This window comes from Etheostoma spectabile, unplaced genomic scaffold (genome assembly GCF_008692095.1).
Source record: "Etheostoma spectabile isolate EspeVRDwgs_2016 unplaced genomic scaffold, UIUC_Espe_1.0 scaffold00019357, whole genome shotgun sequence".
NCBI classification, from domain to species: Eukaryota; Metazoa; Chordata; class Actinopteri; order Perciformes; family Percidae; genus Etheostoma; species Etheostoma spectabile.
In genome coordinates this window covers 27965-50933 of record NW_022604845.1, presented here as the reverse complement: position 1 = coordinate 50933, position 22969 = coordinate 27965, and the positions used below count along the sequence as shown (strand labels likewise).

At 41.8% G+C, this 22969-nt stretch overlaps 1 protein-coding gene, 1 long non-coding RNA gene and 1 pseudogene across 2 annotated transcripts; all 3 read left to right on the top strand.

Annotated features, from left to right (window-relative positions):
• LOC116684617 (zinc finger protein 420-like) overlaps positions 1–22969 on the top strand; it is a 52665-nt pseudogene that overhangs the window by 6141 nt on the left and 23555 nt on the right.
• LOC116684616 (uncharacterized) lies at positions 11863–22895 on the top strand. The gene is made up of 4 exons (XR_004330798.1): positions 11863–11964; positions 15360–15367; positions 18313–18317; positions 22884–22895. It is a non-coding gene; the product is annotated as an uncharacterized LOC116684616 (long non-coding RNA).
• LOC116684614 (E3 ubiquitin-protein ligase TRIM21-like) lies at positions 13158–14857 on the top strand. The gene has a single exon (XM_032510133.1). The coding sequence runs from the start codon at positions 13179–13181 to the stop codon at positions 14823–14825; it is 1647 nt and encodes a 548-aa protein (XP_032366024.1). The 5' UTR covers positions 13158–13178; the 3' UTR covers positions 14826–14857.

Below are 22969 nucleotides of genomic sequence, written 5' to 3'. Positions count from 1 at the left end.
TGGTGTTTCTGGCTAGAAACATTTAAGAGATTATTTTAGCAACCCTACTAACATGGTGACTTAAATAATTTTGTTGTCTTTAGTTAACTTATTTGCTGTTAGTGCTGGGGCCTTTTATATTCCTGGATTGAGTTGCTGGAATTTGTTTATATTTTGCCAAAATGTTGCCTACTTGTTTTAAAGAGATTGTGGAAGTAAATACAGGGAATAAATACTTTAATACTTTGATTTGAAATTTATATTTATTTTAATAGTTCTAAAAGTACAATAAATGTTCAATGTTGTAGGAATTGTTGAAAGGTGTCTTTTTAATAAATACAACACGTTTCCAAAGTCATATGAAATAAGCGTGTTACATAATCGTGATTTCAATATTGACCAAAATAATCGTGTTTATGATTTTTCCCAAAATCGAGCAGCCCTAGTGTGCAGTAATTCCCACATTATTATTCACTAGTACGACTTCTCATGTCGCCGTCCTGAGTCGACCTCCGGTCCGCCGGGGTCTTACAGTCGGTGAAAAGACACTGCAGCCGCCTCGCTCTCGTGAGATTGTTGTTGTCTACGTGTGCACGACGTCAGAGCAAATCTACCCAGCATGCAACGGCCGGTGGAGGATTCTGCGCAGACGTGGCTCATCTCCAACGAGCCGAATATCAGAGGGAGACTCTCAGAAAGAATGAAGCTCCGCCACATTTCTGACGTCTTGGCTTTTCTGCTTTAGTGTTTCTAATATTACACAGAGATACCTGACACTCTGAAGCCTATGGACTGGTCCCCTCATCAGCCTCACATTCTCCATTCAAACAGAAGATCTGAATCTAGTAGAACATGGTCAGCTAGAATTCACTCACACCTCCCATAGTTCTTCTAACCCTTGTATCTATCTCTGCATGTTTCCCCCTTGGGTCTACCAAAGGAGTCCTCAGCAGACGGCAGCTGGAGACCGTAGCAGTAAAGAGGAGGAGGAGGAGGAGGAGGAGCAGCCTGCAGCAGCAGTGAAGGAAGAGGAGGAGGAGGAGCAGCTGCAACAGTGGAAGGAGGAAGAGGAGGAGGAAGAGGAAGAGCAGCCTGCAGCAGCAGTGAAGGAGGAGGAGGAAGAGGAGCAGCCTGCAGCAGCAGTGAAGGAGGAGCAGGAGGAGTATGTGGTGGAGGAGGTTTTGGACCGCAGAGTGGTGTAGGGAAGAGTAGAGTTTCTGCTGAAATGGAAGGGGTTCTCAGAGTAAGTATGAGTCTAGATATTAATACTTGGTGTTCTTGGTCCTGATATTTATAAATTTTACATATTGCAGATAAATGTCAGCATTGTATCACGTCCTCAAAGTTGAAGTTTGTATTTTTACTCTAAGTTGCAGACCCACAAATAACCTTAGAAATAGAAAAAGGACTAATAGGAATGATAAATTAGAGTGAGAATGGATTGTCTAAAAACAAAGTGTGAGGAGATGTTCTTCTGTCTGCACTCACCTTTCCAGTGAGGAGAACACATGGGAGCCGCAAGACCACCGGACCTGGACCTTATCACCGAGTACATGCAGAAAAACACGAGGAGGAGGAGGAGGAGGAGGAGGAGGAGGAGGAGGAGGAGGAGGAGGAGGCAAGATGAAAGGTGTCAGGGAGGCCTCGGGAGACTCAGAGGAGCGAGGGAGCAAGAGGAAGAAGGAGGAGGTGAGTGAAGGAAAGAGGTTACTGTGTATCCAGTGAGGAAAATAAGTATTTAACACGCTGCTATTTTGCAAGTTCTCCCACTTAGAAATCATGGAGGGTCTGATGTCCTCGTAGGTGCATGTCCACTGTGAGAGACATAATCTAAAAAAAAATCCAGAAATCACGATATATGATTTTTTTGACTATTTATTTGTATGATACAGCTGCAAATAAGTATTTGAACACCTGAGAAAATCAATGTTAATATCTGGTCCAGTAGCCTTTGTTTCCAACGTTTCCTGTAGTTCTTCATCAGGTCTGACACCCTGCAGAAGGGATTTTGGCCCCCCCTCCACACAGATCTTCTCTAGACCAGTCAGGTTTCTGGGACAATTTCAGACCCTCCATGATTTCTAAGTGGGAGATCTTGCAAAATAGCAGGTAGGGCTGCACATTTAATCAAATTTTAATCGCAATCACAATTTAGACTTTCCCCGATCAAATTTGTGTGATCAAGCGTTTTTTTTTTTTTTTAAGCGTAATTTCATAGAACGCTGAGTTTTTTTGCAAAACCAATCTAATGTAATGTGCTGTATTTATATAGCGCTTTTCCAGTCTTAACAACTGCTCAAAGCACTTTTACATCTACAGGAAACATTCACCATTCACACACATTCGTACACTGTGGCCGGGGCTGCCGTACAAGGTGCCACCTGCTCATCAGATAAACATTCACACACATTCACACTCCGATGCGCAGCACCGGGGGCAACTCGGGGTTCAGTGTCTTGCCCAAGGACACTTCGACAATGACTGCAGGGGCGGTGATTGAACCAACCTTCCGATTGGCAGGCAACCGCTCTACCACTGAGCCACAGCCGCCCCTACCGCTCTGTAAACCACTATCTGCTCATGAGCCAGTCAGAGTAGTTCCCTGCACCCTGTGCAGCTTAGTTTCACCGGTGCTAATGTCTTCGCACCCGCTGCAATGCTGCTTATATTGATATGGTTTAATTTTGCGTTACATGACCCATTTCCTCTGTAAAGCCGTGTCTGTGTCGGATCTCTCCTTTTACTCTCCGCGCCCCGCCACACAGCGCCGGTCCACACTTCTGATATTTGTCTACAGTTTTAATTTTTTATTAACACAGCTGTATATTGTTAAGTATGAGTGGCAAACCTGTATTTGTACCAGTGTTTCCATGGTAACTCTGCTATCAAAACCGCCACGGCGAAGAGCACAGAAGAAGTCATTGAATGCAGCTAACTTCAGTTGGTAGAGTAACAGCGTGGGAGACGGAGCTGCTGGACCTGGACCAGGACCTGGACCTGGGCCAGAGATGTGACCCATGGCCAGAATATCTTAGTTCATAAAAATGCAGCGCAGTGAAGATACAGACGTTTCATACACACAACGTGTTTATCCGCCGTTCGACCCGTGCTGGACCCGTTCATAATGATCAGCCGTCTCTCTGTGAGTAGCATCCATCACCCCCCCTCTCGCAGTTATAAATAACCTATGTGATGATAAAATTTGTTTTGGTTAAAATCAACAAATAATCGTGAGAATAATCGTGATCAAAATTATTATCAAAATAATCGTGATTATCATTTTGGCCATAATCATGCAGCCCTAATAGCAGGGTGTTCAAATACTTTTTTTCCTCACTGTAACAACATAACAACATATCAACATGATGCACAGGACAACAAGTGTGTGTGTGAAGTGTGAGGCGTCAGACTGTCTGTGTTGTTACAGAAAGTTCAGTTCAATTCAGCCTTATCCTTGGAGAGATAAGCCAGTGTGCAGGAGAAGACAGTAAGGCCAGCTGCAAGTTGTTTTCCCGCCTGGGTGAAGGGGGGGGCATTAAGACTATAATTTTAATCTAATGTAGGTTTATTCGGTAGCATTTGTCTGGATCAATGTCCGTCAATCTCTCTCATCCTCAGCGTCATTAATTTTGCAACGAATTTGTGTAATTTGCTTGTTGATAATAAATATTTGAACTGTTATTTATTGTATTTGATGGTGTTGGATATCGCAAAACTGAATATCTAACCCTAACCCTTTTGTACCATAATTGTATTGAATGGAATAGTAAGCTTAGCTCTTATGACATGGGTGGGTTTTTGTTACGTTACACACAAAGCTAACTGGCTAAAGTTAGCCTGTACTTATGCTAGTAGATATAGCTAACGTTGCGTAGCCAGCCAGCAACTACGGCAGTACAGTTTCGGTAAGCTAACCACGACAGCGTTGTCGCCAATAATCAACCTGCAGTGATGTTTGAAATGGAGACGCGCATATTGTTTCCTTTCCCGGAGATCCTGGACATCATTTTCATTCATGACGTTAAAGACAAATGAAGAGTAGCCCGAGTGTGCGCGGCCTGGAGAGACGCGTCCTACCACAAGTTGGTGTGGAAGCCGAGCTCCATCTGCGGCGAGCAGTCTGCAGACCGGGGGAATGAGGTTCAGATTCTCAGTTTAAGACCAAGTCTGAGCTCCATGATTCATGATTCATGACTCCCCAAACAAATTGCTCTCTCTCCTCCAGTTTTCAGTCTTCAGACATAATTTTTGGTGAAAATGTAGGAAATCTTGTGCTGATCGCACACATGTAACTATGGAGTCTATCGGACTAAAACCTTTCGCGCTAGGCTCACCAACTGCAGATATTAAACACTGAAAGAGGCCCGTACTCTGAGGCAATCACCATAGCAACAGGTTCTGTTACTGAGAGGGCAGAGGGGGGGCTGCAGCACGATTCTCTGAAACAAACTAATGTTTCTCTCTCCTCCAGTTTTACCTCTTTAGACATCATAGTTGGTGAGAATGTAGGAAATCTTGTGCCAATCACAGACATGTAACTATGGAGTCTATCAGACTTAACGTGTTCACGCTAGGGAACCAACTGCCAATACAAGACACTGAAAACGGCTCAGACACACACACCCCTATCATGACCCTGTTCCCTGGCGGCCATGTTGACCAACTGACTCCTAACTGACGTTTCCAATGTGTGTGTATGTGGATGTGCCCCAATAGCAGGCACACAGACAAAATTTCTGGGGAATTTTCTAGAACGACATGATCACTGTCACTAGATGCAAAGAAAAAGTTGACGTTCACTCGATGCTGACAGTAAAAAGTAAAGTCATCGTATGCACTGCTGCGTTGCTATATAAAGAAGATAAATGAAGGACACTTACCCAAAATCTTGACAATTCCTCATTTGCCCTCTCACGTCTGGCAGGTTCTTAATTATACGGCTGCTGGCCTTTCCTCCTCTTCCTCATCCCAGTCAGTCACCATAGTTCTTTTTTTTTTTTTAGTTATGTTTTTGGGGTTTTATCCCTTTATTAGGCAGAGAGGACAGCTGAAGATGTGAAAGGGGGAGAGAGAGAGAGAGAGAGAGAGAGAGAGAGGGGGAGAGACATGCAGCAAAGGGCCACAGGCCGGATTCGAACCCGGGCCCGCTGCGTCGAGGAGCAAACCTCTGTATATGGGCACCCGCTCTACCCACTGAGATATCTGGGTGCCCAGTCACCACAGTTCTAGTGCTAGGCTGAGACTTTGCTCCCCAATGTGACGTCATCGCCAAATTGATTTAATAAACCCGCAAATACCAAAAATGACCAAAAACTTACATTTAACACTATTTGGAGACGTTTAAAAAAAAATGATATATATATCTTGAGTGCTTTTTGTACCCAATAATCAACAGTTGTGGTTAACCTGCAACATGGGCTTTAACTTGTTGGGCGTATAGCTCCCGGCACCGGGACGTATCCTCGCCGTTTTTCGGAAGTGCTGACTTCCTTCATAAATTTTAAGCATTAAACCGTCATAAACACGCTCATGCCATACACCATTTAAAAGCTTAGTCTCATGATTCCATTGAGCCCACACACAAAGCAATAAGGTGACTCGCAACGGTTATAATCATGTTCTGAAGTAAAGAAAGACAGAACGATTTGCGTCTAATCGAGTGTGTTTTCCTACCTGTCTCCTCGTGTCTTTAATCACAGCGGTGAAAGATCTTCATAAACGTTTTTTTCCTACATTGCAAACACGCCATGGTATTAGAAAATCCAAGCCTTGTAATCCATAATTATCTGGTCCCCTCACAATCTTGTAGTTTCTGGCCAAGTTTCGACGTAGAGAAATCTAGATAGTGCATAATTTCTCGGTTTTGGTCGCTTGTATCTTATTCCCTGTGCGCGCAAAAAACTGACTCCCACTGATATCTGTTTCCAGCCAATAGCTTCAGTATATCTAAAGATACCCCCAAGCTAAGCCAATAAAATCCCACAGTCCCCATTAGGCCCACATGGGAAAAACTGACAGCATATCCCACCAGTTAGAAAAAGAGGTCATTTAACTGGCATCGCTGTGTAGCCAATAAGAAGACGAGTTGATTGATATCAAACATGGCTAGAAAATATTAACCCTGTGATGGCTCCAGCTCTTGTCAAACCAAAAATAAGGCCTTCTTATGGCATTTCACCATTTCATCAAATTATGATTACTTATTTCTATAAATATATGCATGCAGTTATTACAGGTATGTGTGGGTGTGATGTGGATGTGTTTTTGTAAGTCACTTTTTTCTGGATTTTTTCTGTTCTAAGTTGAGACATGTGGCTAGGGTACTATTTTAGTATATAGCCCATGTAATATGCTTACAGTAGTGTTTTTTATTAATTTTTCAGATGATTTACTTGGACTGAAATAGAAATTCTGTGTTCTAACCTCTGTAGCTCTGTGTCAGTAAGGCCTAGTGTCACAATGCCACTAGAAACAACAAACTGAGAGTGTTAGCTTCACAATGAACTCAGGGTCATCCCAGAGGGCCAAAGGATGGGGAAACTGCAGCACTTTTTTGGGGGTAAAAATCTAGGCGAAAAAATCATATATTTTCAAGTGTATCTGAAGAGGTTAAGCTAGATCTCAACAGCGGCACCTCACTAACTCACTCTCTGTTTTTCTGTCTAGAAACAGAGAGGAAGAGGAGCCAAACATCACCGCTGTCAGCACTGTGACAAAACCTTCACAACAAAAGGGAATTTAAATATTCATCAGAGAGTTCACACTGGAGAGAAGCCGTACAGCTGTGATCAATGTGGGGCAGCTTTCACACACCAGAGTACCCTAAAAAACCATCAACACATTCACACTGGAGAGAAGGCGTACAGCTGTGATCACTGTGGGGCAGCTTTCACACAGCAGAGCACCCTAAAAAGCCATCAACACATTCACACTGGAGAGAAGGCGTACAGCTGTGATCACTGTGGGGCAGCTTTCACACAACGGAGACACCTAAAAAACCATCAACGCATTCACACTGGAGAGAAGCCGTACAGCTGTGATCAATGTGGGGCAGCTTTCACACAGAAGAGTACCCTAAAAAGACATAAACTCATTCACACTGGAGAGAAGCCGTACAGCTGTGATCAATGTGGGGAAACTTTTTCTCATAGTAGTAGCCTTGAATCTCACCAGCGCATTCACACTGGAGAGAAGCCGTACTCATGTGAACAATGTGGGAAAACGTTTTCTCATAGTAGTAGCCTCAAATCTCACCAGCGCATTCACACTGGAGAGAAGCCGTACTGGTGTGAACAATGTGGGAAAACGTTTTCTCAGAGTAGTAGCCTTGAATCTCACCAGCGCATTCACACTGGAGAGAAGCCGTACTGGTGTGAACAATGTGGGAAAACCTTTTCTCGGAGTGGTAACCTTAAAAGACACCAGCACATTCACACTGCCTCGTTGTGAACATGTTCCAGAGCCAAGCTGTTTCCTCCTCCTCATGCCCTGATAGCTGTGTTGTTATATTCTGATCTTCTCTCCACATTGAAGGCTGACCAGCAGTAACTCTATCTTCTGAGCAGCATGGATGTTGTCCTGGCTACGACTACATATTACGCTCCCTCCCTTTGAAGGGGTAGTCCTGTCATTCATGTAAATAGTTTTAACCCTCTGCTTTGACCCGTAGTGGACTCAGTTCTGAAACGCAGGCAGCACAGTTGCTTTTCACCGACTGCAAGACCCAGGCGGACCCAGCAAAGCATGCTGGGAAACGCCGGCCTCTCAGCTGATCTAACAGCTGATTGGTTCTGAATTGACTTAACATGATGACGTTTTTCTAAACTTTTCATTGATTTTGAATTGGAGGGATTTTAACTGCTATTAGTTAAATTTGAAGGCGTATTCTGTCCAGAACACATGTTGTGTGGCTGATAGAGACGTTTAGAAGTCAGAGAGACTAAATCTGATCAGATTACAGATCATCTCCAGTCTGTTGTTTATTAAAATCAGCAACAGATCTCATGTAGAGCTTTTTGAGAGCTACTCTGTCATAATAAAAACAACTAGAGACTGTGGACCAGCTGATATCTGGGTCTGATAACATTTTATTAAATCGGACCACAGTGTTCCTGTCACTTCCTGTCCAGCCTGAAGGCTGCGGAAACATCTGGAAACTGTCCGACTTGGGAGCGGATTGTGTCCCCGTCCCCCGTCTCTCGTCGCCTTTACAGGCGAGGAGCAGCTCGTCTCCAACGAGCCTCATGTGAGCTGTCCCGCTCTGTCCTCTACAACTCAAGGGACAGATGTGCAGACAGTGACTATTGAGTCTTGTAACTGCGAGGTATTTTCCAACTAAATAACACAAATGATTATAACCTTTATAGTAACCAATAGAAATAATTAGGTACTTTTCAGATGATTATGGAACTGGTTAAGTAGAAGTAAAGAATGTGATGTATTTGGTGTAACAATTATATTGTAATCAACTAAAATATGATTATAACCAGAAGACAGAATGAAGGAGGTTATGATTTAAATGTGATTATGAATATGCATGTGATGAAATGTGTGTGTAGAGAATAAGGGAAGTGAGAGGGAGATGTTAGGACACGCCCAGAGCAGGAAGGGAAATGTGTGTGTAGAGCAGAGATGTGTGTCTCTGAAAATGTGTGTGTATGTGAAGGAAGTTAGAGATGTGTGTGTTCCAAGAAAGATGTAAAAAGGGAAGACAAAGAGCGAACAGCGTTATTCCTCGGCGGATCTCAGAAGGCAACGGACTGGACCCAGAACAGCACCGGACCACAGGACCTCAAATAAAAGATTGGGATTTGAACAGCAAACAGCTGGAGAACACTTCAGAAATCCTCTTCAGTGGATTTTATGGGACAGACCACAGAGGGTAACCACGACGACCAGTCCAACTGACTTGCCTTGACTTTGACTATAAATATGAGTTGATGTGGACTCTCTCTTCAGCGCATACCCACTTATCGGGTTTTTTCTATTCTCTGATTTTGATACTCTCTGCTTTTAGGGCAGAAGGGGAAAAGGTTATTTCTGTATTCTGTACTTATTTTTTGATTATTCACTAAATAATAAAACTACCTGAGCTTGTTGTGAGCTAGGAGACCAAAAGACTTGTATTCCTTGATTTTAGTCATTTAATTTCTCTCTCTCACCCCTCAGCTTTCCGAGGGCAGAAGTTTCCCCCCGTGAGGGTAGTTAAGACTCTAGTAAAAATAAATAAAACTAATTATTACTAAATATAATTTTACTAATTCATTTTAAAAAGTGTTAAGTTAGCAAATCACTATGTGTCAATTAATATAGTCCTAACCATCCGCCCTGCTGATAGTAACGGGGGTTATTATACGGCAGAAGTGGGTTTAGTAGGAATGGGGGAGGTTACTGAGGGGAAGGTATAAAAGGAGTTAGCCCTCAACCAAACGAGAGCGATACGACGCCTCAGTAACTGTCACACCGTTCGACACGACGGCTGAGGATTTACAAAAACTATTTGAGGGATTTGGACAAAGCCTCAAGTTTCTTAAGGATCCTCCAGCTCAGCTCATCAACAGATGAAGAAGCTGCTGGAAGCCGAGCTGAAGAGGGTCCAGCAGTATGCAGTGGATGTGACTCTTGATCCTGATACAGCACATCCTCTACTCATCCTGTCTGATGATGGGAAACAAGTGAATCATAGTGATGTATGGAAGACAATTCCAAAAAGCAAAAAGAGGTTTTCTAATCGTACCAGTGTTTTAAGAAAACAGAGTTTCTCTTCAAGCTGATTTCACTTTGAGGTCCAAGTTAAAGGAAAGACTAAATGGACTTTAGGAGTGGTCAGAGAGTCGGTCAGCAGGAAGGAAGACATCACACTGAGGATGGTTACTGGACGATATGGTTGAGAAATGGAAATGAGTACAAAGCTCTTGCTGACCCTCCAGTCCTTCTCTCTCTGAAGTCTCCTCCTCAGAAGGTGGGGGTGTTTGTGGACTATGAGGAGGGTCTGGTCTCCTTTTATGACGTAGATGCTGCAGCTCTTATCTACTCCTTTACTGGCTGCTCCTTCACTGAGAAACTCTTCCCATTCTTCCATACTGGTAATAATGATGGTGGTAAAAACTCTGCCCCTCTGATCATCTCTCCTGTCAGAGTAAACTAATCAGAACCAGAATACTTTATACTTTGTGAGAATACAGTGCCTTCCTTTTTCTTTGGGTCTCATCATGATCTTGTTCATCTCGTCCCTTCCCAAGGGAAAGCTTTGTCTGAAGTAGTCTCTTCATTTCAGATTGTCTCAGTGAAGACATTAAACACAACTCAGTTGATCTATTTATATAGTACCAGCGTATGGTTACATTAAAGGTTACTGTTCTCTCATAATGTTAAGATATCAACATTAATCATACAGTTAACCAGCTAGCACACCATATAAGGTAACGTTAGCATTCATCGAAGTGGAACTAGCTAACATTACATTAGTATTGGATGGCATCAACGGCCACTGCACTGTTTATATGCAGCGCGACAGCGAGGGAGCTTTTTGTCAGATGTCTGGAGATAAATAGCATTGAAAAGTAAATTTCTACTAGTTATATACACTAATTTGTCTGTTAAGTACCTGCTGTAGTCACTAGAAAGAAAAGCTGTTTGTTGACACTATACCCAAAAACAATGGTGATGGTCATATACTGGATAGTTACCACGGCAACATCCACTTCACCGCCTACTCAGTCCGACCCCCCCCCCCCACCCACCCACCCACACAAGATGATCAGACAGAGGAACAAGTCGTATCTTGGTGTTGTACAAGTTTTATTTAGGCAGTTTCATCTCTTTTTTTGGGGGGGGGGGTGAGGGCGATACAGAGGAGATCTGGACCTCCGTGTCCTTTAATGGTAGATACGGCCATGGTTGAAAGATTCTGTTGCTAAACGCTATGAGTATAGTGTAAATATAGAGTACAGTAGGAACATAAGTACAGCGTGAACATGAGTGCATCAGTGAATAATAGATATTGCACATGGAACTGAGTAATTATTGCACATAACTGTCCAAGAATATTGAGATTCAGATGTAGACGTGTGTGTTATTAGTCCAGTTGTGACTCTCTAAGTGTGTAATGCTTGAGGAGGAGTTATATAGTCTGATAGCCACAGGCAGCAATCACCTTCTGGGGCCCTATTTGGGTGGGGGGGGGGTCAGCCAGTGTGCTGTCGAGTTGGGGGGGGGGGGGGGAGTCGTAGATAGTATTTTGAATAGCATTCTCCTCCCACTTATTTCATTTATTGATTTATTTCCATCTCCTGTGTTGATTGATTTACACTTCATTGTTAACAGGTTGTATTATATGTATCTGATTACATAATCAACATGTGTTCAGAAAGCAGAGCTTTGTCAGCACTGCTGGTCTTTAATAAAAACTGGTCTACACAACAGCATCAACAACAACTATCAACAAACAGCATTCATATTCTCTCAAATGTTTTATGTGTTGCTTTTATTGCTTTGTCTGTTTTTAATGTGCTATATGTGCTGGTTGTACTGTAAAGTGTCTTTAAGTACAATGTAAAGTATGTGTTATTATTATTATTATTAATATGAGCTGTGGTAAAGAGGCGGAGCCACACTGGACAGACAACAGTCCAACGTCTCTGTCCTTGGAATGAAAGTCGAGGTCTGTACATGTCGTCATGAGTCAGCCAACGCTGACGGACAACATTCCTGCTCCAAACTCGAGGTGTGTACATGTTGTTATGAGGTCAGACTGTTCCTCCCTCATTATATAATTAACCTGAAAACTGTCCAATCAGAGCGCTGACTGGCAGCCCTACAGGTCCGACCGGGTCCTGTTCTCAGGTCACATGACCTTTCTGGATATAAAGGTGTGGTGATGTGACAGATGTCAGTCAGATGAAGACAGACAGCAGCAGCATCTGTCAGTGTCTGCTGATGAAGGGACGACGTCTCTTTGACCTCATCTGAACGGGACTTTAACAGGTAACATCACACACCTTTGATGGAGAAACTCGCCTATCATTTGGGAGATTTTGGGGCTACATGATCTACTTTAAGATGAGAGCAGTGGTTCATTCTTTCAGCACTATTGTAAGATCTGAAGTAACTCAGTAATTATTCTATGATGTGGGACGTTTTGGCCAAAATGAGCCTTTTTATGTTCAGTTGATCAGATTTAATCAGCACCAGGAAACAAGTTAGATTTTAATCTCCGCTGACTTCACTGCTGAGATATGAGGGAGTGTCCCAACGAGAGCTGCTTTGATTGACAGGTGTGTTCACAACCTTCATCCCATCAAAAGTGTAAATCTGTCTTGGTTTTGATTTGTGGACACACGTCCTCAAAAACAAGATAAAAGATACTTATTAATATTAGGGATATTTAACCTTCCTGTTGTCCTTGGGTCAAATCTGATCCCTTTAAAAAATGTCTATATCTGAAATATGGGTTTCTTTTGAACCAAATTACCACAAAAAATGGATTGGATTCAATACAACGCTCTTTGCAAATATGATTGATAACTTTCATTCCTCTGATCTTAACTATAAGTCAAAACTCATAATTTCTGCTTTTTTAACTCAAATATTAGGTACAATTCTATATAAAGGAGGGTTATTGACCATGGATTCCAAGAAGTAGTGTAAAACTAGTAAGGGGGTGTTAGTAAAAACTAAAACAAAAAGTCTGAAAAAGGTTCGAAAATGTACAATTACTCTCCGTTTTTGACCTGGGAGGACAACACAAGGGTTATTCCTGAACTATAGACTGAGTAAAACCACATCCAGAGGTTTCTGAAGGGACAAGTTGAAACCTGCAGTTTGTCTCTGTCAGTTACTGGAGCCGGGTAATCCTAATATGGGCAAAGAGGGCGGGGCTTGGGTAGAGCTGAGGTGTGATAGGCTGGGACAGTTTGTGGTGTTTTGGTTGGGCGGGACTGCCTCATAATTAACTTCAGTCAAGAATCTGGCAAAATGCCAGCTGGAAAACGGAGGGTTGTCCCAGTCCAGACCAGATGCTCCTGCCATTGAGCCCTCAGGTCTAATCAAGTAAGACTTCACCAGATAGACAATAAATGATAGATACCTGTGGGGGGGACTTCTAACTTAGTTGTTGCTAAAGTAACCGTAGGCTGAGATCAGTCTGTTCACAGATTTGGAATATGATGTTTCTCTTTTTATTCCCACAGTGTGTAGATATGGCTGCTGCAAACTATCTGCAGTCTGAAGATCAGTTTCTGTGCTCCATCTGTCTGGATGTGTTCACTGATCCTGTCTCCACACCATGTGGACACAACTTCTGCAAGAACTGCATCACTGAACACTGGAATACTAATGACCAGTACCTGTGTCCCCTGTGTAATGAGCGTTTTACCAGAAGACCTGATATGAGGGTCAACACTTTCATCTCTGAGATGGTCGCTCAGTTCAGACAGTCAGCTCAACAGAAAGCCAGCAGCAGCAGCTCAGAGCAACAAGTGTCCAAACCAGGAGAAGTTCCCTGTGACGTCTGCACTGGAACCAAACTGAAGGCCCTGAAGTCCTGCCTGGTGTGTCTGGTCTCCTACTGTGAGACTCACCTGGAGCCTCATCTGACCACGTCAGGTCTGAAAAGACATCAGCTGATCGACCCTGTGGAGAACCTGGAAGGCAGGATGTGTATGGAGCACAATAAACCTTTGGAGCTGTTCTGTAAGACCGACCAGACATGTGTCTGCATGCTCTGCCATGTTTCAGACCACAAGACACATGATGTTGTTCCTCTGAAAGAAGGATATGAAGGAAAGAAGGCAGAGCTGGGGAAGACAGAGGTTAAAATTCAACAGATGATCCAGAAGAGACGACATAAGATTCAGGAGATCAAACACTCAGTCAACATCAGTGAGGAAGATGCAGACAGAGAGATAGCAGAAGGTTTTCAGGTCTTCACTTCTCTGATGAAGTCTGTTGAGAGAGGCCTGAATGAGCTCATCAACACCATCAAAGAGAAGCAGAAAACAACAGAAAAACAGGCCGAAGCTTTCATCAAAGAGCTGGAACAGGAAATCTCTGAGCTGATGAAGAGAAGCACTGAGGTGGAGCAGCTCTCACGCTCTGAAGACCACCTCCATCTTCTCCAGAGGGTCGAGTCCCTAAACATCCAACAACTTTCACCCACCAAGGACTGGACAGAGGTCAGCATCCGTCCATCATCATATGAGGGGACTGTGGTGAAAGCTGTGGTTCAGCTGGAGGAGACACTCAGTAAAGAGATGAAGAAGCTGCTTGAAGCCGAGCTGAAGGTGGTCCAGCAGTATGCAGTGGATGTGACTCTTGATCCTGATACAGCACATCCTCAACTTATCCTGTCTGATGATGCGAAACAAGTGAGTCATGGTGATGTGAGGAAGAATCTCCCAGACAACCCAGAGAGATTTTCTAAGTGTGTTGATGTTTTAGGAAAACAGAGTTTCTCTTCAGGCAGATTTTACTTTGAGGTTCAAGTTAAAGGAAAGACTAGATGGACTTTAGGAGTGGCCAGAGAGTCGATCGACAGGAAGGGAGACATCACACTGAGCCCTCAGAATGGTTACTGGACGACATGGTTGAGAAATGGAAATGAGTACAAAGCTCTTGCTGACCCTCGAGTCCTTCTCTCTCTGAAGTCTCCTCCTCAGAAGGTGGGGGTGTTTGTGGACTATGAGGAGGGTCTGGTCTCCTTTTATAACGTAGATGCTGCAGCTCTTATCTACTCCTTTACTGGCTGCTCCTTCACTGAGAAACTCTTCCCATTCTTCAGTCCCTGTAATAATGCTGGTGGTAAAAACTCTGCCCCTCTGATCATCTCTCCTGTCAGAGTAAACTAATCACTGATCTCATTTCAGGTATTGATTCATTTTCAATAAAGAGAACAAATGTACATATTCATATATTTTACATCTCATTTTCTACAGAATCTGTTTCCTGTGGTGACTATTTACACTTTATTCCAATTATTATCATATGCAAAGTGAATCAAACTTCATCTTGACATATTTGGTGTCTTTAGAAACTGATTTCTTCTGGAAGTTATAATAAATGTCTGTGGGTTTAACAGAGGTTTAAATAGATATCGTCTACATAACGTGTGTCATGATGTATTAATTAATGTGTTGATTATGTAATCAGATACACATTTATTAGTATTTGATGAGCAGCCCCAGAAAACATATAGCTGAATATTTCATTGTGTGATGAAGCTTCATTTAAGAGTGAGGCCTATTCCATCCCATAATGTCTCCAGAACACAGTATGTGTCCTTGTTATACCGGGTAGAAAAAGTTAATGGATGGTTCTATCTTGTCTCCAAAGTATGTTTATGTTCTCATAAATTATTACAGGCTTTATTGGAAATAACAAAGGGTAGCAGGTTTGACATTTCTTTGCTTTTTTTTTAACAGAACAGAAGAACATACATTCCCACCCATCCCCTCCCTCCGTCACCCTTTAACCAGAATACTGAACATGTATCTTCCATTTGTCTAACTTGCCCACCCATCTCCCTCCTTCAAGAAAGAAGAAAGAAATAAAAAATAAAAATAAAAATAAAAATAAATACCATTGGCTCAGGATAGATAGTTTGCATAAGAAAAGAGCGGGTCCCAGGTTTTATGGAATTTCTTCAGGGATCCTCTGACAGTAAGTTTGATTTTTTCTAGGTGTAAGAATGACAATACATCTTCTAACCAGGACTTTGGGCTAGGCGGCTTTGGGCTCTTCCATTGTAGCAGTATTTGGCGTTTGGCTATCAGAGCGGTAAATGCAATAACATCAGCTTGGTAGCTATTTAATCTTCCTACAATAGGAAATACACACCAAATATACCAATCAAGGGGCATGGGGGCACAGGGATATTAAGGACTACAGAGAGGGTGTAGAAAAAGGAGGTCCAAAAAGAGTGTAGCTTAGGACAGGAGAAAAAGGTGTGTGTATGGTCTGCTGGAGATTGAGAACACCTGATGCAGAGACCATCTGTATCAGGGAATGGTCTTTTCAGTCTGGCCCTTGTGTAGTGAAGTCTGAAGACCACTTTAAATTGAATGAGTCTCATACGTGCACAGATACATGTTCTATGAATTCTGAGTAAAACTTCTCTCCACCAATCCTCATCTAGTGCAAGACCTAGCTCCCTTTCCCAAACACCCCTAAACCCTGAAGGAGGAGAGTGTTGAAATGAAAAGAGGTTATAGATTGAGGAGATGCCATTTTGTGATGCTGAGGAGGACATGATACCTTCTATCAGAGTTTTTTCATGTAATACAGGAAATGAGGTGAAATGTGTTTTGCTGAAATTGCGTAACTGGAAATATCTGAATAGATCCACTTTTGGAGTCCCAAATTTTGAACTGTTTCCAGATTTTCAGTGATGAGAGAACAACCGATTTATTGGTGTATTGGGAGAGCTGCGTAGGAAGGGGTGCAAAGAGTAATGCAAGGAGTGAGGTTGAAGTACAAGAGTTAGCTTCCATGGTGCACCACACAATATCTGGGCTATGGCACCATTTCTTTAGCATTTGGATGTTAGCGGCCCAATAATTCAACAACATATTGGGTAAGGCAAAACCTCCTGCTAGTTTGGGACTCTCCAAAATTCTTTTCTGGATCCTTGGATTCTTGCCAGCCCAGAGGAAGGACGATATGATGGTATCCAATGCTTTGAAAAACGATTTGGGAAGAAAAAGTATTCGAGGCAAAACATTCATTTTGATAGTTTCAATTCGGCCAACAAGTGAGAGGGGTAGTGTGCGCCATCTTTGAAGGTCTAGTTTGATATTTTCAGTCAGTTTAATGAAATTATTTTTATGAAGAGAACTTAGAGAATGAGAGATATTCACGCCTAGATATTTAAAACCATTGGGGGAGAAGTAGAAAGGCAGAACTCCTGGGGGGATGGATTTGGTGGACTAATTAACAGGGAAACAAAGACGTTTAGCAATATTCAGTTTGTACCCTGAGAAAGTGCCAAAAGTCTTCAGCAGATCCACTATTGCATTAACACAGTTTACAGGGTCTTGTACATATAGCAATAGGTCATCGGCATACAGTGACACTCTGTGCTCCATGCCTCCTCTAAGTATACCCGAGAATGCTGGGGAGCTTTTGAGAGCTATAGACAGGGGTTCGATGGCCAGTGCAAATAGTGAAGGTGAAAGGGGGCATCCCTGACGAGTGCCACGTGTGAGAGGGAAGGGAGAAGAAACGTCAGAGTTCGTTTTGACGCTAGCTACAGGGGCAGTATACAAATGGCGAATCCAAGAGATGAATTTGGGGCCGAAACCAAATTTATGTAGAACCGCAAATAAATATTGCCATTCTACATGGTCGAACGCCTTCTCTGCATCCAGGGAAATCACCATCTCTGGGGATGGAGAAGCAGAGGGAGAAAGAATCACACTCAAAAGCCTTCACACATTACTGGACAGCTGACGGCCGAGGATAAAACCTGTTTGGTCTTCTGAAATGATACTAGGGAGGCAAGTCTCAAGTCTACGCGCCAGCACTTTTGCCAGCAGCTTTACATCATTGTTAAGCAAGCTTATGGGTCTGTAGCTACCACATAGATTAGGGTCCTTATCCTTCTTTACTATTAGAGAAATCAAAGCCTGATTGAGTGTTGGAGGCAAAACACCGCGTTCCAGAGAATCATTGTAAACTTCTAAAAGTATAGGAGCGAGCTGTGCAGAGAATTTCTTAAAGAACTCCACTGGGTAACCATCTGGGCCAGATGTTTTATTATTCTGCATTTGAGAAATGCAGGAAGTGACTTCTCCTAGACTTAGGGGTTCATCTAAACGTTTTGCCGAGGCTTGGACTGAAGGCTTCTATGAGCGCGGTCAAGCTCCGGCGGGGCAGAGAGTATTTCACCAAGCAGAGAAGAAAACATTTTCGCCACAAAGTCCCTAGGGTCCTTCCCTTCAATGTTTTCTGGTAATCCCAGCACTCGGAGGTTTTGACGCTTCGATCTTGATTCCAAATATTCCACTTTAGCCTTGAGCGCAGCATTTTCTTGAATGACTGACTTTAAATTGGATTGTAGCTGACCCACGTCGTGTTCCACCTGGGTTATCCGACCGTTGTGGTCAGACAGGCTAGTTTCCATTTCTCTGATTGTGGATGCTTGAGACGTCAGGGTTGTCTCAATCGATTGGACTGATGAGCGAATAGGTTCCAGAGAGTCGTTCAGTAAAGATGTGAGTTCACCAGTCATGGTTTTCCTAAATTTTTCAAGTTCCCAGATCAGCGTGTCAGTGGTTAGTGGAGATGCAGGATTGTCCGCCATGTTGCCAGCACAGCCTTTAGCACCGTGACACGGAGCCTGAGTCGACGCCTTACCGCTGTTTCTCCTCACCTTGCTCATCCTCTTGTCGCGCTCGAGTAGCTACAATTTACGCCACTCTCAAAAACTAAAGAGTGGGTACAGATAGAGTGTATTTTGGTAATAATAATCAGAAAGTAATCGGAGCACATGCAACGCACGTCTCAACACCACATTGCCCAACCGGAAGTCGGATGTTTCTATCTTGTGTGAAAAGTCTTTTGGATAATTACTGGTCACTTTGGCCATTTTTTATTGGTTTCATGAATTCTGTAAGATGGTTTATGAGTCAAAGAAATGTGTAAATATGTGATTGTAGAATAAAAAGTGTAAAATAAAGCAGGTGTTGAACACAAGGCCTGAGGAAGCAGTGAGAACAGAAAAGCTGGTTTACACACAAGTTGGATTTCAGTCGAGGATGATCTTTATTGTTGAGAATAAAGTTGAACTTTCAGTATTAGTGCCAGACATAAAACCATAAATCAGAGATAGAAGTTGTTGTCTTTTTGGATTTTGAGAATTAAGTCGAAATGTTGAAAATAATTTTGAATGAATTAATCCGTGTATCATTCGTTCTTTTCATATTCAATTGAGGTTCCAAAATCGGAAAATGAAAACATGGTCCGTTATTTCGTTTTTCGTACATAAATCTGATCCCAAAAAACAAATAATGGATTTTATGCTCAGACCAAAAATAGGAAATGAAATAACGGGCCCGGACCGATTTTGATATTTAATTTGTTTGATTTGTGTGAACTGGAAGTTATTGTTTTGTTAGCTTGATTCATTTCTTCAGGTTAACCAAACGTTAGCCTTCCAAACCATCATGGAGAGTTTTATCTTGTCCAGAGGACGTAAACGGGTGACTGTCAAGGAAAACGACATGACTGCAGAAAAAATTGCCAGAATCTTCCAGGTAACTTATTGTTTGCCTCTAATAAGTTTTCATTATTCTGTAAAATTCCACTGTCGTAACGTTAGCTGTTAGCTAACGCTACTTCCAGAATCAGAATCAGAATCAGAATCAGTTTTATTTGCCAGGTATGACATACGAGGAATTTGACTTAGGTTGGAGCAAGCCTCCGGGCGGCAGCTATGGAACAGCGCCACCACACGCTTATCTCGAAAAGAAACAATGCAGACAGCAACATGGTAATACAACATCACAACATAATGCACAAGACAACACACAGTTCATGTGGACACATGAAGGCATTTTTTGAGGTGGCATTGAGAGGGAGCGAGAAACACGAGATCGAGGGCAGACAGACGGAGTCTCTATATTACTGATGACAGTATTATAGCACTATTTCCTGGGCCTGATGGCCATTTTAGCACTTTAGACCTCACAGTAAGGGGGCATTACGAGGTGCACGGCGGGAGCAGCGTGGAGGACTCAGCTCCCGACGTCAGCAATGTGCCAGTCCACAACCCTACCCGCTTTTCTTTCCACCGCCCACCCAGCGCTGCCACAGGTTCTGCTGCAGGTTCTGCTGCAAGGGCTTCAGCAAATCCAAGAGCTACCCTGACAAAAACATTCCAAAGGTGACAAGTAAAACTTAGCATCACACCAATGTTGAGAGTATGTTATACGATTACAGTTGTGTCCGAGGCAATGCTCTGCTTGTTATGCTAGCCATAACTACGTGCAGACACGTAACATTTATTCACAAGTGTGACTTTAGCATATTTGACACTGATAATATTTCAAACAGGAGAGACATGCTTGCAGATATGCAGATAAGATTTATTGTACAGCTCAATAAAATGTACAAAGTCTTTGGTGATTAGACTTCCCAAAGTACATTAGGATTTAGGAGTGCACCGATTAAAAGTTTACACTGAGCTACTTATCTGCAGAAGAATGAGCTTTCAATGAAATGTTTACATTATGTTATCAAGTCACTGTACTATATTTGCATAATTCACTTGGATTCATTTGATAGGATATTATGAATATGGCCTTAACAATGAGTAAAATAATTGTGTTCTAATATCAATAAACAGGAACATTTTCATTGCTGAGCTTGTTGGGGGCAAGTTGGAGACTATCAACAATGACTGTGCATTTCTTGGAATTTGAGGCTTCTGTTATGTGTATTCAAAACAAAGTTAATGACGCCCTTGAACAAGAGGATTCACGCATCATCACTGACGGCCAGGGAAACCAAATCTGGGACTCAGAAGGAACCAGAGGTATAGCTGAAGACTTTGTATTGTTTATATGAAAGAAATATGAAATAGTAAATATAAATCCAGCATACTTTTTTATCAATGCTTCAAATTAACTTATTTGCAGTAGGAGTTATTGCCCATCTCCTGAGACGTGTCATACCATTTGCACAATTAATGGACCATACTTTTTTTTTATGCAGGATCAGCATTTTGGAAGAAAAATGCAAGGAAAGTATTTGCTGTGCAGGAAGAACACTTCTTGCAGTTACAAGCTAGTAAAGAGAGGAGACTGAGGTACTTAATTTGGAAAATGCACATTATTATGGTCGCATAATTGTATGTTCTCGTAAATTCATAGGTGAGGAGCAACTGTAAGATGTTTTGCCAATACAAGTCTCATTACAAATAGTCACAAATTGTTCCAGGGAAAGACTTTATAGAGACTCTCATACACAACCATTTACTTGACTGATTTTGGTGTAGATGTTGCAATTCTTCTTGAGTCCAGTTTCTAGGACTGCATGAGATTTAGTGTCGATGTTATTTCTGTACTTTAATTTTGTTTAATGTGTTAATCAAAAATAATTCTGAATAACAAATTATAATCCCAGATTAACGGAAGTAACAGCAGGTAACATTGTGCATAAAACCATCTGGCTATTAAATACAAGGTCTATAATGACCATAGTAGCTATTGACAGAGTTAAAATTGTTGTATTCATTGGATATAATTTGCTTTTTGCATATTGTGCTTATTTTGCAGTTGACGAGAAGATACAGGCCTCGATGGCGTTTTTGATAGAATTGAAGCGGTGGTCCTGGCAGCCCAGGGACTGCAAGAAGTGTCCACTACAATGAAGGAGCTGATGGAGTTTTCAAATTCCAACCGCAGAACAACACTGTCCCTGACTGAGCCCCAAGCTTTAGCTGTTAGACATGCCTTTGTCTGTGTTGTCTGCAAAAGTATTTTTTTATATATATTTATATTGTTTTCTTTAAAAACCTGTATTACCCATAATTCAGAAGGTGTTAAAAAAACATACACTTTGCAATGTCTTATTTAGCAACCAATGACAATAGATAACTAGATAAGTATGGAAAATCCCAGGTCAGGGGTTCTACAACCACAAATGGGGACACAGTTAATAAACAGATGATACCATAGACAAAGCTTAGTCTGTATACACATATAAAAGTACAACTAATTAACTCTTTCCATGAAGAACAAAGACCAAATATAGCAATTCATTTCAATCAAATACTGTGGTTTTTAAAACTGTTATCTGATTTAAATTGGCAGGTCCATTTGTGGTTTCATCGTGCTGCCAAAGCCTTGTTGGCTGTGGGAGCTGCATTGAAGAGTTTCAGAGCAATTCTACCTTTTGCCCAAAATGTCGAGCTGATGATTTTGGTGACAAGATTCAAAACTAACTGGACTTTCTGATGCATTGGATGTATTGGGAAGCATACTGTGGGAGTAATACAGTGTAATCATGCATAATTGCATAGTTTTACTGTTCTTTGTGTTCAATTTCAACTCAGTTGTGTAACATGTCAATTCTACAGTTTAAGCAAACTCTTTTTTTGCTCATATTTCAATAGTGTGTTTGTACTATTTCATGTTGTATATTTTCTTAAATTGTTTGCATTTGGAAACTCTTGAAATATTGTACATTATGTAGGCTATTCACAATAGCGTAGTTTTGTCGCTTGTGTTTTATTCTCCTTGAATGTTGTAGACATGTTGAGTCTACAGTTAAAGCACTTTCATGCGTGTACTTTTATAATACCACTTATATAACTTTTTTATACCCATATTTCAATGTTGTGAAAGCTAAGTTTCAAAATTTGCACTTTTATGTTTTATATTTTTTTAGAATTTTGAAGTTATCATAGTTTAAATTAAGCATAAAAAGTCTGCCCTTCTGACAATACTTTGTCATTGAATGCAAGATTTTATTTCACCTAAAAAAAGTTCAATACAACAGCGTTTAAAGCAAAGTTTTATTTGTCAAATTATTCTACTGACTAAGTTGTAGGTGCTGTGGCAGCTACATACCATTTTTAAATGAATCTGTATGCCTAGGTTGATTTTTTTAAGGGCAGGGTTATTATTTTTTGCCTTTACCCACTTAGTCATATCTACATTACTGAAGATTATTTATCTTAAATCTCATTGTAAAGATATTTTGTCAAGCACCCATTGTCAACCCTATAATATCACCACATTATTGTCATCGAGGTATTAGTACAAGAATATCGCAATATCTGATTTTCTCCATATTGCCCAACCCAGTTCCAAAAACTGACACCCAAGTCAGCGAGAATCCAAACTCCTTCTCATACACGTTTACCACAACAGAAGCATTGGGCAGCGGCTCTCCAGAGATTTTAGCAGGACAGCCACCTGCTGCAAGTTCATTGGGTATCCCACGTCCTGAAACAAGGAAACAAACAACTGACAAAGCAATGTCATTTTGT

Excerpts from the sequence above, each read along its gene's own strand:
- LOC116684614 (XM_032510133.1), top strand. The coding sequence starts at position 13,179 with ATGGCTGCTGCAAACTATCTGCAGTCTGAAGATCAGTTTCTGTGCTCC.